Source organism: Sphaeramia orbicularis, chromosome 4 (genome assembly GCF_902148855.1).
Source record: "Sphaeramia orbicularis chromosome 4, fSphaOr1.1, whole genome shotgun sequence".
NCBI lineage: Eukaryota > Metazoa > Chordata > Actinopteri > Kurtiformes > Apogonidae > Sphaeramia > Sphaeramia orbicularis.
This window is the reverse complement of record NC_043960.1, coordinates 37,205,879-37,221,881: the sequence shown is the minus strand read 5'-3', so window position 1 is coordinate 37,221,881 and position 16,003 is coordinate 37,205,879. Positions and strand designations below refer to the sequence as shown.

The window sequence follows — 16,003 nt, the reverse complement described above, 5'->3', positions numbered from 1 at the left end:
GCAGAGTGGTGAACCTTTTTACTTCAGAGGGACTCCACCTCTCTGAGTTGCGCTATTTATACCCAGAACCTAAAAATGTTCCTCCAGTTGTTTCCTTTAGCATAATATATTTCCAGCCTGTTGCCTCCCCTGTCTACACTTTTTTGGAGATATTTTTCTGCCATCACATACGAAATTATTTTATTTTATTTTATTTTATTTTATTTTATTTTATTTTATTTTATTTTATTTTATTTTATTTTATTTTATTTTATTGTATTTTATTTTATTTTTTGGTATGTTTTCTCATTTTAACCCATAAAGACCCAAACATCCACCACCCAGCTATCTGACCAAAATTATCTACTGATCTGAACTGTTTAATACCCGTCAATCCACTAATCCTATCAATACATGTAATAATTGGTGTAAAAGCAATTTGTCATCTTTTCATGGTCACCCGTTTGGACGTTCAGAGGTTCTGTAGTGAATGTGGAAACACTGTCACCTTCTACAACATTGATTCACCAGTAAAACCCATGGAGTTTGATAAATAACAGTAAATGGAGACAGTTTATGTTCACTTAACAATATATTTGACTAAAAAAGATGCTTTTTCTTCAGTTTTCTCTGTTTTTAATTTGAGCTTTTATGGCCATCTACATGATCAGTGAATTAAACATTGGAAAATACCTGATTTTCCTAGAAAAAAGTAAAATACAGAGGATAATATTATCATAAACAGTGATAAATCACTTACGGAAGGTCAAATAAAGAGAAAATATTATTTGGGAACAGCCACAAAAGTCACACTAGGTCTTTATGGGTTAAACATTATGTTTTTTGTGTTCTTTAGCACATTTGTAAAACACTGCAGTCTGTTTTCATTCACATTTTAGACAGCATCCATTTTTTTTTTTTTTTTTTTAGCACACGAGTCATAATAGTACGATACTCACATGGGCCATTTTTACTGCACAATGGCTTCTTTTACTTTTAGTTAGATAATTTTATCCCAGTATAAATACTTCTCCCACCACTGATCATACATAATCGGCCCAGTCCAAAGACCAGTCAGGCTACAGATGAGTCTAGGTCAGTGGTTCCTGACTTTTTTTGGCTCGTGACCCCATTTTAACATCACAAATTTCTGGCGACCCCAGACATTCAAAATGGAGACTTTTTTTTTTTTTGCTACAATTAATTTGTTTCTGATCATGTAATAGTTTGCTATACTATATTGTAAATAAATGTTATTTTTAGATGAAATTTAGTCTATATTATGTATATTATTATGGACGGAGGCAGAAAAGCCAGGTGTAGATTACTGCATAAAGTGAGAATTTGATTTTCCTTGGTCAGAATATGTACAGTCAGTCCAGCTTGGATTTACAAGGCTGACAATTAATACTGAACAAACAATAACTCAAACTATGAATTATGAAAGAGCTGCAGCATCTGAAACCGACCACAATGAACATTTGAAAGATAAACAGTACCACAGTGCTTCAGTTTCAGCTTCACAGTTTGTCATGTCTTTTATATATTGTGATTGTCTCTCTCAACTCACCATATATTTTTTATTAGTAAGTTTTTTTTTTGTTTTTTTTTTAATCAATTACTAAAAATTTCAGGCGACCGCATTTGAATTTCAGGCCTGAAAGACACCCCAAGGTTGAAAAACAGGATCCTCTTCATTCAGGTTTAGTAGTTCATACATCCGACCAGAGGGTGCCGCTGTGAGCAGATCCAACCGTTGTTTCGGAAACAGTAATCTCTCTTCTTTCCTTGTTTACGTTTATCCAACAACATGGAGGACGAGGTGGATGTAGATATCGAAGGGGATGAATTTGAGAGCAGTATTGGGTACAGTTGTTCCCTTCTTCTTGTACATTTTTGTCTCTGCTGTCAGTTAGACGTGGCTCCGCGGCTCCACGCCCTTTAAATGTGGTTTATTTGCTGTTTTCTGTCCCAGAGTCATGCTAGCTCTTAGCTGTCTTGTGTCTCAGAGGGATGATCTCTGCTCTAATGTTCACATGCTGCCTTCATGACAGCTGCTTTTCTGTCTTTGTTTCAGTCAGATGGATGGAGGAGGTTTAGTTCAGGAGCAGTTTTTGCAGTCTGCTTGGAAGAGCAGCGCAGGGATACTGGTATGAAAACATGAGACTGAGATGCTCTTTGACATCAGTGTGAGTGTGAATGGTGTTGATAACTTTCTTTTTTTTTTTTTTTTTCTCCCTTTCCTTTGTACAGCCGTGGGAGTTAGACAGCTCAATCAGCGCAGAGAACAGAGAGGTGATAGAGAAGATGCTGCTGGAGGAACAGTATCCTTTTACTGACCTTAAACGCATCATGAATGTACGCAGACTGCACGCAACACAAACTGATGAGCAGTACTGCAAACTGAGCATAAGTGCAATCCAAAGTAGTGGGAAAGTATCAAGTAAATATTGCAAACATTTGATGGTTGCTGCTATTACTACTGCTATTACTTCATTACTTTTATTTATTTTATTACTTCATCTGGTGCAGGTCTGCTCTGTGTTCCCAAAGTCAGAACTAAACATGGAGAATCAGCGTTCAGCTTCTATGCTCCGTATATCTGGAACAAACTACCAGAAAATATCAGGTCTGCTGAGAGTCTGAGTTCTTTGAAATCAAGGTTAAAGACTCACCTGTTCACTGCTGCCTTTGACCAAAAGGAATTTGACTTTTTAAATTTTATATTCTCTTTCGAAACTCTGCACTGCAATTCTTACCTCAATGTGTGTTTTTATTTTATTTCATTTTATTTTCTTTCTTTCTTCTTTATTTTGATTTAATGTCTTGTTTTCTTGATGTTTTTAATCACCTTTTACATGTTTCTTTTATAATGTTTAAATGTGTTTCTTTTTCCCTGTCATTGTATTTCAGTGTCCTGTGTGAAGCACCTTGAATTGCCTTGTTGCTGAAATGTGCTATACAAATAAACTTGCCTTGCCTTACTTAGTAATATCCTCTCCCATTTTTGGTCCTAAACCACACTTGTAGATACTATTTGACAGGTCAGGACATCCCAAATCACATCTGGAGCAGTGACACTAACAACAAGCCCAAAATGAAAAAGTGAGTCACCTTTTCCAGTTGTATATAACCACAGCACAGTAAGTCCTCATGTTGTTGGCATTCATGTTCCTTTTGTTGCATGTTCAGATCTCCAGCCAAGACCTCAACCTCTGCTTCAAGTTCGTCCTCCCGCTGGTCCAAACAAGAAAAAGATTTGTTTGAGGAAGGGCTGGTATGTTTCTTCTTTCTCCACACCTATAACTTCCTCCCAAAATTCCCAGTGAAGTCTTATAATTCTGGATTTTTTCACAGGCTCAGTTTGGCCGAAGGTGGACTAAGATCGCCAAGCTGGTGGGCAGCCGTACTGTTCTTCAAGTCAAGAGTTATGCGAAACAGTACTTTAAGCACCAGGTGAGGCTCTATTTTACTGCCGTATATTTTATAGCTGAAGTAAATGTTAACCTTCATTATGCTTCACTTATTTATACAGTTCCAGTGTGTGCACAGAGGGAGTATCTCTATTCAAAGCACATTGTACTCATACACATGGTTCCCACACTCCCTCCCAAGGATGTGGAGTATTTAAGCCCCTTTTATGAATTGATGATACAATTTTAAGACATTTCAGTTTCCCATTATTCTTCAAAGTGAGTCTGTGAAAAGGCTAGAATTCAGTAATCAAAAATTTTCTTAACCTTAAAATGTAGACTTTATGATCTCATTGAATTATGAAGTTACTTTATAAAATCAAAGTTATAAAGTAAAATTCACCTTAGTCTGTTTTAAAATGATTTTTGGGAGCGGTTGTAAAGTTTTATGACATTGTAAAAAGCTACAAAACTAAAAATAACATGGAGCCAATAAGCACTAACTGTGCAATGCCAATAATACAAGTTTCTAAAAAGCATGTGAAATGCTTAAATTATGAAACTGCACGATATTGCAAATAAATGCAACTAAAATAATCCTCTGAAGTAATTATGTAACTCCTGTGACATTTGTACTTCCCAGTATGATAAAATAGTCTCCAATCAGATTGACAATGGTCTTAAAAAGTCTTAAATCTCACTGTAACCTGTAGAAACCAGTTCTTCTCCTCAGCTGTTTTTAAGTTATTTATGTAATAAATGCCAATATGACTAGAGTATTTTAAGTGAATACAGAAATATCTAATAATTATAGAATGTAAAAAGTTAGAATCTCCTTTTTTTTTTTTTTTTTTTTACAGTTATTTTCTACACTTCTATGAATTCCTTTAAAAGTGTTTATCTGAAAATGTCTGGAAACTGAGTGCCCACCAGTCTGTCCTCTGAAATCATCCTTTGTTTGTCAAACATAAGGTTTAGTGTATCATGCTACTGACTTGTAGAGATATTGGTGCAGTTCTCTTTTTGTTAGATAATGATTTTATTATTTTTATGTTTTTAAGTCATTGTTTTTGTGTCTTGTGTTGTTTTTTTATCTCACCCTTTGCTCTTTAATAAAGTTTGATTTATTGATTGCTCAAACTTTTTTTTTTTAACAAGATAGGTTTGTTTTTTTTTTTTTTTTTTGCAGGATAAATCAAAGCCAAAGCTCCAGCTCCCCCTACAGACCCTCTACTGGAGCTACAACCACAGCCCACATCCAGTCATCCATCCACTCTGGATAACACTGTCCGTATAGAGAAGCTTTCTGATGATGAAGATGAGGACGTAGACATCACTGATGACCTGAGCAATGAAGGAGAGGCAGATGTTAAACCACAGGAAGTACTTCATAGTGACCTCAGTCAGACAGATCACCCAGTGGGCACAGATGACACCAAACTGGAGCAGGAAGAGGAGGACCAACGTGGCTGCAGCTCACCATGTCTGGATAGTCCTCAACCCTCAACTTCCCCTCTGTTCTCAGAGGAGCGTGGAGTTAGTGAGCAAAATGCAGAGTCAGAATCACCTCTTTTAAAAACCTCTCAGGCAGGAGCAGATGATGAGGGCCAAAGCTCAACAACGAATGGACAACTGGAAGAGGCCTGCAGTGAAGGCACAGGTAAGACTCACTCTTCTCCGTGTAAATTTCTGTCATCTTAAGAAAAAATGTGGTTTTTACAGGGTTTGCACAGGTGCTTGAAATCTTTGAAAATGCTTGAAATTTAATGTTGTGCTTTCAAGGTCTGACAAGTGCTTGAATTTTAGTTTATGTGTTTGTAAATGCTTGAAATTCTAACTCTGTGATGTGATTTATTTATGTGTTTTTAGTATTAACTGCCAGGTTAGATGCCAAGCCAAAGCTACTTACAGAGAGGTGATACATTTTGAAAAATAAAACTTTATGTCAAAAATGGAAATTAGAGGGTGCTCTCAGGTCGACTCCAGGTACATTTTTATCATAATCTTTGGCTTGGTGTGTCTGTGTGAAGAACACACTCCCACCGGCTTCCCTTTTTTTGGTGTGCTATTATGAAACATAATTTTAGATGTTTACAGCATAATACAATGTGCATAATTGTGATAAAAAGTAAAAAAAAAAAAAAGTATGTATTCCTGTAGATATGGATTTTACCGCAGCGATAAGATGCTGTGCTGGAAAATTTTGAAAATGACCCTTAAAAGTGCTTGAATTTGACCTTGAAAAATGTGTATGAACCCTGTTCTTACTAAAATGACTGTTTGTCGTCCAGATACTGCTGATAAAACAGAGCAAAACAAGGGACTAGAAGATGAACAGGAAGAGGAGGAGGAGGAGGAAGAGCTTAATCCCCCAGAGCAGGAAATAGAGATGGACATGGAGACCATCACAGAAGATGAGAAACAAGCTATCCCAGAGTTCTTCGAGGGACGGCCTTCCAAGACCCCAGAAAGATATTTGAAGATCAGAAACTATATTCTGGAACAATGGTAGTTCATGTTTGTTTTTTTCACTTCGTAGTTTGATCATATCTTTGTAGAGGAATCAGGGTATTATGGTCATTGATTAACAGGTCCAAGAGCAAACCAAAGTACCTGAACAAGACGTCAGTACGACCCGGCCTGAAGAACTGTGGTGATGTCAACTGCATCGGGAGAATACACACATACCTGGAACTCATAGGAGCCATTAACTTCAACTGCGGTAACGTAACCATCCCTCTGGCAGCATTAATCTCTGCACCTTTTTAAATGTTAGGTCAGTATTTATTTTGAGCTTTGTTTGTTTTTTTTCTTAAAGAACAAGCAGTGTATAATCGTCCAAGAGTGGCAGACCGCTCCAAGCAGAAGGAGGGCAAGGATGTGCTTGAGGCCTATCAATTAGCCCAGAGGCTGCAGAGCATGGTAAGCTCCCATAAACCCATAGAGCCTTACATCTCACTGTAAGCCTACAAACAATGATCTCGCTGAGCTAATTACAAGCTTATATTGTACAGTACATACTGTATACTGGCTGTACTACAGGTTGACATCATTCATCAGTTTGCATTTTTAATTCAGTGTGATTGTTTTTTTAAAGGCTTTTATTTGAGAGCGTATTAGTTTCTATATTATTTTTAGTCTTTTTTTTTTTTAATATGTGGATCATGAAAACAAAGTGACGAAAGGATAGAAATATTACATAGAAAAACCCATACAAAATGGTACAACATAAATATCAGCACAGTTTGCCACAACAAATTCAAAAGGACATTTTAAAGGCTCTTTTTCCCGAAGAAAAGCAAAAAAGGAAAAAAAAATCTAAAAATTAATTTAATATCCGTTATATTGATCTTTATTGTTATTATTTAAGGATTGCTATGCTGTTTTTTTGTTAATGTTAGCTTTGGAATTCATTAAAGGCTCTTTTCTGTTTTGTAATGTTATGTTCTTAGAATGAAAATCATTAGTGTGGATGATTGTGCACCACTCAGTAGATAATGACACAGACTAGCGCTGTGACAGAGATCACCCACAAAAGACAACTGGAAATACATTTCCAAAAGAAGTCAGATTTCTGAACAACATACTTCACTGATGTATGAAATAAATGAACATCTAAAGACCCTTTTTGTCGTTTTCTTGGAAACACATAATGTAGTTTAATTTGATGGTTTTTTTTAACACAGACTCATTTTTATTTGGTTTTGGCTAAAATATTTTCTTAATGTTTCCTAATGACTGATTGGTTGTAGCGGACCAGGAAGCGTCGTGTGAGGGACGTATGGGGAAACTGGTGTGATGCTAAGGACCTGGAGGGGCAGACATATGAGGTTTGAACACATGTGCACTGTAATTGTGTTGCAAATGATCAATCTGTGGATGTTTTCCATCAGTGTGTTTTCTGTTACTGTGTTGGTGATTTTACTGTGTAAATTAGCATCTCAGCGCAGAGGAGCTCGCCCGCAGGAGAGAGGAGATGAAGAGGCAGCCGAAACCCTGCAAGATGTCCAGATACAGAGGGTGAGCTTGTTGGATGGATGACAAATACTGAACGGTTTATTTATATGTGTTGAGATATTTACTATTGCTCCCTCTGTTTCAGGTCTTTTGATCCATTCCAGTTGATTCCTTGCAGGTCGTTTGGAGAAGATGTACAGGTCAGTGACCGTCTATTCAGCTGTTCAGTTGGCAGTAACACAGGCAGATGTTCAATGACAGAGCTCCCCAACCCATTTACTTTGTTATTATGGCTCTGTAAAAGATTAAAGTGGAGATCAATCAGACTTAAGAAAAACATTTCATCAGCGTAACCCATTGAAGAAACATATCTTACTCCCACATAGACGCATTTATTGTTTTCGTCTGTAGATGTAGTTTGTTTTAAAGGAGTGATATTTTTGCTTTTTTTTTTTAAATGGAATGATGCATTTTAAAACATTTCCCTGTGGTCTACATAAACTGTAAATGCTATGCTTGGGTCTGAATTCTTCATTAATTCAACTCCACAGATCCATCTTTAACCCTATTTCTGAGTAATGACACCAGAAAGGTCGTTTTGAGCGCTGGCCCTTTAAATGCACGAGTTACATCACGCCCCCCCCCCCCCCCCCCCCAAGTTGTTGGCTGTGCTGCTTTGTCCCATTTAACCAACAACTGAACATTTTAGGTAATCGGCTCGAAGTTTGGACATATTTTAGTTTGTCGGAAGTCTTGACCTTATATGTGCAAATGTTGTGACGTAACTAGTTATAGATGTTACAAATTAAGCAGGAATTCAAACAGGTTGTAGAAATCCACCTGATTTTTGCCAAAATGAATATAAAGATAGCTTTGCAGCACCTGGAGGGTTCAAATTCAAACTTTATGAACTATTAGGGTCCCCAAATACACAAATAAGTGTACCAAAGACTAATAAAAGTGGGTTTAGCAAAATATGACCCCTTTAAGTTAAAAATGTTGTTTTTTTACAGGAACCATTCCAGGTTGTTGTCTGTGCAGAGACTCTTCTCATCATGGACATGGTACGCTTTATACAGTCCAAACTGCTACAGTACAAGAATGTGTGTCATTTATTCTAATGTTCCATTAAATGAATTTATCGTGTTGTTTTCAGCATGCCCATGTATCACGGGGAGAGGTCATTGGTCTGCTGGGTGGAACCTTCAATGAGGAAGACAAAGTATTAAAGGTATGAAGACTAGACTGAAAAATATGGACTGTACATGTAGCGCCTAATTATGTCAGAATTTCCTGAAAAGGTAACGATGCCTGGAAATGTTTGCAAATTTGCACCTTTTTTGCAGCTGATTTGAAGGAGAGTCACTAGTACACTGCGAATTATTTGGTTCTTACCAAGATAAAAAAATCCAACAACTTAGATTTAGCGTGTTAAACAATTGTTACGTGTTAGACAATTTATGTTGTTTTAAGAGTTAATTTCTAATTTTAAGTGTTCATACATCTGTAGACATGCTTATGTCTAGATTTAACAATCTTAATTCAAGAATCTTGTAAAGTGAAATTAGCTTGCTGCATGGACAGATAATTTCATTTGTTCTGAGTACTTTTTCCTCAGATTTTGTGTTTTTATCTTGTTTTTAGACACCCCTTTTTTGCAGTTCACTGAGCTATTTTAGATTTCTCAATATTTATTAATTTATTTTTCAATGTTTTAAACATCCAAACTGCAACAGTAAAAATATTCAGATAAAAACAGAAACAAATGCAGAGAAAAACAAAATACATTAATAAACAGGTTATTTTAAAAAAAATATGAAAAAAGAAACCTGCAGAGTAAGAAATACAGCAAAATGCATTGTGAGGAAAGGTCTGCATCTCAGGTGTTTCCTATTAAAAAATCTTTCTGCCTCTTTTATACAGAAGGAGGAATAATGTGAACCTCCCTTCATTTTGAGACTGTGCAGGCCGAGTAATACATGTATCTATTTATTTAACTTTTATTTAACCAGGAAAATCCCATTGAGATTAAAAACGGCTTTTACAAGGAATTATTGGCCAAGATAGGCAGCAGCAAATACAAAACACAGTTTCAAAATTACACGGTTAAAACACAAATAACAGGCACATTTAACAAGAAATAAGTAGTAATAATAACATTTACAAGCAGATTAAAAAGAACAAGTGCAAGTAATGGAGTCGGCCTCAAGAGCTCTCAGTTTGGATTTAAAAGTGCTCAATGAAATTAACTCAGTTTCCAGTCTGTCTGTAGCTGACTCCATGCATAATGTGCAGAGTAAACAAAAGCCCTTTGACCCAGGTCTGTATGGGTGTATGGAACAGAAAGCAACACATTTACTATTTCCAGTTTTTCTGAAAGATGTTTTATGATTACAGTGTTTGTCATTGTTACGCCCTAGTCTAGGGGTAAAATAAGGCATAACATAAAATGACTCCCCACTCGATTCCCACTCCCAAGGAAGACTGTGACAGATAAGGTTAAATTAAATCCGAGCAGCAGTTTATTTAATGTAGGATGAGCAGTGATAAAAACAACAAACAAAACCAACTCAAACACTCTGTACTTCCCTAGTAGAAATAAAAGAACAAAAATACACAGGACTAACCTGGCCTCCTAACTCAAAACAGGAGAAAACGTGATGAAAATAAAATTCACTTCTCACCCTAAACAAGTGCTGCGGTGTCCAATAAACTATTTACAATGTGCATAAAATACTGAATTCAAAAATGTCGAAAATCTCTCTCTCTAATATGACGAACTGGCGGCGTTAGTTGGGAGCAGGACGAGGACGAGGAGCGGGGCTGGGCTGTCCACAAGCGGTTTTAAAGGCGGGCTCCGCCTCCTCCACCAATTAGCGGTTTGTGCGCTCCAGGCTGGCCAACCCACAGGATACGCGTCCTACCAATCCAATAAAGCCACCTGGACTTCAACACACATACATAACAGAAAAATACACCACTGGCCCTCTACAGGCCAGGGTGGGGTAACAGGACAAATGCAAACACATATATACAACCTCAGAGTCGTAACAGTCATTTGGTGATAAAGACCAACAGACACGGATTATAAGGCATACAAAAAACATGCATATTCCTACTTTAGTGAGCATCGCAAGTCTGACTGTCATTTCAATAAATACATATTGCTAACTTGGTCCTATTCAAACCACCTCTTGACCAATCCTACCCCCCCCCCCACCACCACCACCACCACCACCACACACACGCACGCATGCACACACACACACACACACACACACTACACTACACTACACTACCTTCTCCAAACCCCTGCTGCACAATGTCTCTGTGACCTGAACTTACAAAGAGATCATTTTAGTTACAGTCAAATAAAAGGTCTATTGCCTATTACATTTCACGTGTTGCTCTACATCAGGATATGATAAACATTAAAATAAAAGTCAGTATTAAATCTGTAATGAAACTAGAAATTGGTGGAACATGACTTAGTTTGCTTAGTTGCAAACTGGAAGGGAGTTCACATTTTGACACCTCCTCTCTACTTAAGACACCTAGGATACATTTCTTCTAAACCATACGTGTTACTGAATTTCCTGCCTCGCAGTTTTCTTGAGTTGGCACTGAACGTGATCAGAAAAACTAATAAAACCCAGTAATGTCATTTGCATTATTTTCAACCCAATAGACTTTCATTTCAAATCTATTTTACTGAAATTCTTGAATTCTTACAACAAAAAAAAAGTTAAATCTTATACTGAAAATGAACTTAACATTGCATTATCAGTTTTGGTTCAGTTAGTAATGGGTAGTAATATCGTTAAAATTTGATAACTTCCAAATAGAGCGAGACAATATTATAGCAAATAATCAATTAAATTATAAATAAAATTGAGAGTTATGATCGATTTACTATGTTAATAATTTACTGTTTACTGGACTGAAACCCAAACTTTTCTAAAACCACAAGCCAAAGAATAGAGAAACACATTCACAATTAATATTGCATTTTGTTTTTATTTTATATATTTTCAGAGAGCAAAACCGTGATTAATCCACTTACGTAATACGGTACTGCATTATCAGTATCAGTCAGGATATTTAATTACATCGGTAGACTTTATTCAAGTGCAACTTTTATCCCAGATGTTCTTACATTGTTTAGGTGACATTCTAAATGTAGTTTCCACTGGTGTGTGTGTGTGTGTGTGTTGTGGTGTAGATCTGTGCTGCAGAGCCATGTAACAGTGTGAGTACAGGTTTGCAGTGTGAGATGGACCCGGTGTCTCAGACTCAGGCCTGTGACGTGCTGTCGTCTCTGGGCTTCAGCGTGGTGGGCTGGTACCACTCACACCCCTCCTTCCATCCCAACCCCTCTGTACGGGACATAAACACACAGGACCAGTTCCAGGTGAAGTCACTTAAATGAGAGCAGTCGCACCGGAGTGAAGTCTCAGCCCACGTGTTCCGTGATCTGGTTTGACTTCCTGTGTTCTGATCTTTGTAGAGTTATTTCTCACGGGGCGGAGCTCCTTTCATCGGGATGATAGTGAGTCCATACGACCCAGCCAATCCTTCCCCACATTCCCAAACCACCTGTCTGCTGGTGAGAGAGAGCCAGGAACAAACAGGCCCACAGAGTATGTCAACACACACACACACACACACACACACACACACTCATAGAGTGAGACTTCAAAACAGTGGAGATCAAGAGGCTGTGAATTGGAGCTGACAGTGGAGGTCAGCACCACAGACTCTCCTCCAGCTCATTCTCTCTTTCCGTTTGTTTCCCAGAGCTGCCCTACAGATTTGACTTCCTGGCATCACAAGACATTCCAGACTGGGAGCAAACATTAAGGAGAGCGCAGTGGATCATCCACAAATACGCTCAGTCACCTGGGTGAGGGGTGGAGAGTACTGTAGTGACACTTTTAACAAACACTCTTTGGTCTAATGCTGAGTCTGACTTTTTGATATTCAAAAATATAAGATAAGATATGACTGTATTGATCCCATCATCAGGAAATTTCACAGTTAACAGCAGCAACATACAACAAGCAAGTGCAAAGAAAAATAAAGGTAGAGAAAAAACTACAAACCAGTGAAAAATGAAATAGAGAGAGAAAAGTAAGAAATTTGGTATTTATATAAATATTGATATGAATATAGAATTAGAATTAAAATTATGGTATTTGGCATCAATTAAAACTTTACACTTGACCAGTACAAGATTTTCTTTAGTATTGTTTTGCAGCTAAAGACCTTTGAGACGTTTTGCTGTTAATAAAGGTTCAGGGCCAGAAGTGTGCATGAAGCTGAAGATATGTTCACAATATAGATTTTAACACATTGTCTTTGTATCATTTTTCATCAAATTAGGCAAATCACTTTCTTCTTATTCATGCTGCATAATAAATTTTTATATATACATATACTCGGCGTTAATGAAAACTTTACACTAATTTTTTTGTTGCTGTATTTTAAAGATACTTATTTGAGCTATGATTTCTGGCTGAGTTAATTGTAACAGCTCAAGACATGTTGACAACAACTGAACTATGACTATTTTTGACCTCTTCAGTATGCTGCTGTGTGATTGGCTGAAAAATGGATAAGTGGTTAGTGCCAATTCTGTACTTATAACCCTGGGACTGATATCGTCTATAAAATGCCCCCAAAAGTGGAGAATAACCGGGCCTCAGGAACGACGCTGTGCCAAGATTATGCAAGAATCAACGTCAATGTGCCTCAGGTCCACAATGACCACCCAGAAATCTGGATCCTGCAACAGGATAATGCACATCCCCAGACTGCTCAGGTCACTACAGTCTCCCTGGAGTAAAACATCATTGATGTTCTGCCTTTTGGCCTGATCTGTCACCCACTGAGCATCTCTGGGATCAGTTGGGATGACATGTATCCAGACACACTCCCAACAAATGGCCAGGAGTTGGTGACGGCCTTGCAGCAGGAGTGGCAGAACATCCTCCAGGACAATATCAGATGTCTGGTGTGATTTTCAATTTTGTATTGTTCTCTTTTCAACAAATTTATTGGCCTTGATCATGCAATAAATACACAACATTCAATAAATTTCATGTTTAGAATTGTACAGCCAATAAATCAAAGCAGAGTTGTAAGTGTAAAGTTTTCATTGATGCCGAGTATAAATACAATATTAGAAATCTCTTGATAAAATGTCTTATGTAATCTCTGTCTGCTCTGGCCAGGAGTGTACAGATGAACCGATTTTTCCGGAGAGACTCCCACCTCACCTGTCTGGAGAAGGTCAGTCCAAATGCTGCTTCAGGTCCACATCACACCAAGAATTATAACTTTACTGAAAACATTTTGGCATCCATACTACTCACACATCTGCAATGATAACTCTGCAAACACTGGTGCACCTGCTGTGCTCTCCAAAGCCCCAAAGTGAATACTCATCACCTTTAGTTTGACACAAACTGGGAGGTGATGCAAACTTTAAGTTGACATGTTTCTACTTTAAATACACAAAACATGTGTGTTAGAAGTGGCCAGAAAAGGCACTTACTAATCGACTATTCCTTTTAAAAAAGAAACATATTACACATAATATTTCTGTCTTTATCTCATTAAGTCCAAAAATTATTCCACAACAATTAGATTATAAATTAGACTAAGCTGCACATTAACTTAACAGCTCAGCAGCTGTTTTGTTTCTTATTTATATTCTTATTAATATGAATAAGATAATTAAGAGATAATTCTCATGACATGCAGTGCTAATGGGATATCCCGTTAGGTTTATTTTGATTGGCTGTCAGCGTTTGTATCAATCCACAAATAGCTTTGAAAGTGATTGCAGTGATGTTGTTCACCACAGTGGTTTTTGTTTGAACTAGTATTATTATTGTTCTAGGACTGTGGACAGCCTTATATTGTTTTATTAGCTCTGCTTCCTCATTCTGGTTTTTCATTTTTTTATTAACACATACAGTAATACACTGCAGTAGAATTTGGCTTTAGGGTTTTTCAAGACAAGAAAGAGAAAGGACAAAATAGAAAAAGGTAATGACATAAGGAAACACCAAGTATTCATATTAAGCCTCAGTGTTACACAAAACAAAGGAAAACATTTTAGCTGGAACCATCTTATATAGACAGTTTGTAAGAAAGGTATTTATTTATAAAAGTGCTAAGACTGAGAGATACCTATTCTGGAAAAAAATGGCTCTACCATCAATAAATATATGGATAAAGGAAATGACAGTCTCTGTCATACTGGAAAAACTCACTTATGTTATTAGAGGGAGGGGAGAGAAATTTGAAGGAATCTGGAAACCTTTACTAAAATTCATTAAGCAATTGGGTACACAGCCACCTGCTTCGTCATAATGTATATGTGGAGTTGTTCAATGTGTGGAATGTCATGTTTTGTTTTGAGCTGTTTCTTTTTCTTTTGTTTCTTGGCTTGTCTTATAAAATGTGTGAAAACAAAAAAAAAAGACTGAGAAATACAGGAAATATGGCATAAATAAGTCATTAAAAAAGGTAGAATGGTCCAGATGTACTCACTGCTGAGCTGTTTCTGCTCCAGATGCTGTCATCTCTGGCCAAGTACCTGGAGCCCCTCCCAGATGACGAGGGAGACCCCTTCCTCACCCAGATCCAGGCTCTTTTCCAGTCAGACTTTATTTCCAAAGAACAGTCGTCTGACCAAGAAGAGGGGGAAATGGATGACTCTGCATTTGATCAGAGACCTCAGGCAGCAGACTCTGATCAGGACTCTGGCAGGTCTTCAGACTACAGCACACAGACCACGGCCTCAGAAACTAATGGCAGCACAGTGTTACACATGGGCTCTGTGCTGTCTACTGAACATGACTATTTACTGTGATGGATCACTCTTCCAACTGTACTTGTATTTTAGTTCCATATTTAAGTATAAAGGCTATGTATAACATTTTGTATTAGACCTTTAGTTTAGCCCCATCTCATTGTTTTAGTACCAGACAGTGTTTGAACACAGTAATAAAAATCTATTTTCATACTAGTTATTTGGTCTTATTTTTGATATATTCTGTTGATTTTTTTTTTTTTTTTATATATATATATATACATCGACCATTGGTTGAGGGGTAATTATACTTTTCTTTTTTTCTTTTGTTCAGACAAGGTATAGTTTTTAGATGTTACCTGCTTGACAACATCTAAAAACTATACCTTGTCTGAACAAAAGAAAAAAAGTATAATTACATTATCAGAAGACAAAATGAACATCATTAGCCTTATTTGTTGTGGGGGTTGTACCCTGCAGTGTCCATCTATCCATCAGTGTCCACGTGATTACTCTTCACCAAATCATCCGATTTTCTTCATATTTGATATTTAGCTGCAACTTGGGAAGGTCTTACACAAGCTCTTTGGGCATCAACCTTGTCAAATCAGGGTTCACACACCAAATTTGGATGTTAATGTTGACCTGCATTGTTCAGGTCTGTTGGGCTCAGTGCATGGTCATGGGGTCTGATGGGAGAAGCCAGCACAGATGAGGTGAGGGGATCATAATACCATTGGGGAAACTGGGAGCAACAGGTGTACAGGTGCTGGATAGCCCTCATTGTTAAAAAGGGTGGCCGAGAGGTCATTGCAACATTCAATGTTGGTCT

The 16,003-nt window shown here is 37.4% G+C and overlaps 1 protein-coding gene across 1 annotated transcript; it reads left to right on the top strand.

Moving 5' to 3' along the window:
* Window positions 1-1,720: 1,720 nt before the first annotated feature.
* mysm1 (Myb-like, SWIRM and MPN domains 1) lies at window positions 1,721-15,384 on the top strand. Its single transcript, XM_030132141.1, is given in 21 exon segments — window positions 1,721-1,845; window positions 2,057-2,129; window positions 2,233-2,303; window positions 3,010-3,084; window positions 3,172-3,256; window positions 3,337-3,435; window positions 4,582-4,623; window positions 4,626-5,052; window positions 5,684-5,900; window positions 5,984-6,114; window positions 6,211-6,314; window positions 7,145-7,222; window positions 7,330-7,412; window positions 7,495-7,549; window positions 8,363-8,413; window positions 8,506-8,580; window positions 11,572-11,760; window positions 11,857-11,989; window positions 12,147-12,252; window positions 13,583-13,640; window positions 14,932-15,384. Coding segments are annotated over 21 exon segments (2,508 nt in total). The 5' UTR covers window positions 1,721-1,789; the 3' UTR covers window positions 15,232-15,384.
* The last annotated feature ends 619 nt before the right edge of the window (window positions 15,385-16,003 follow it).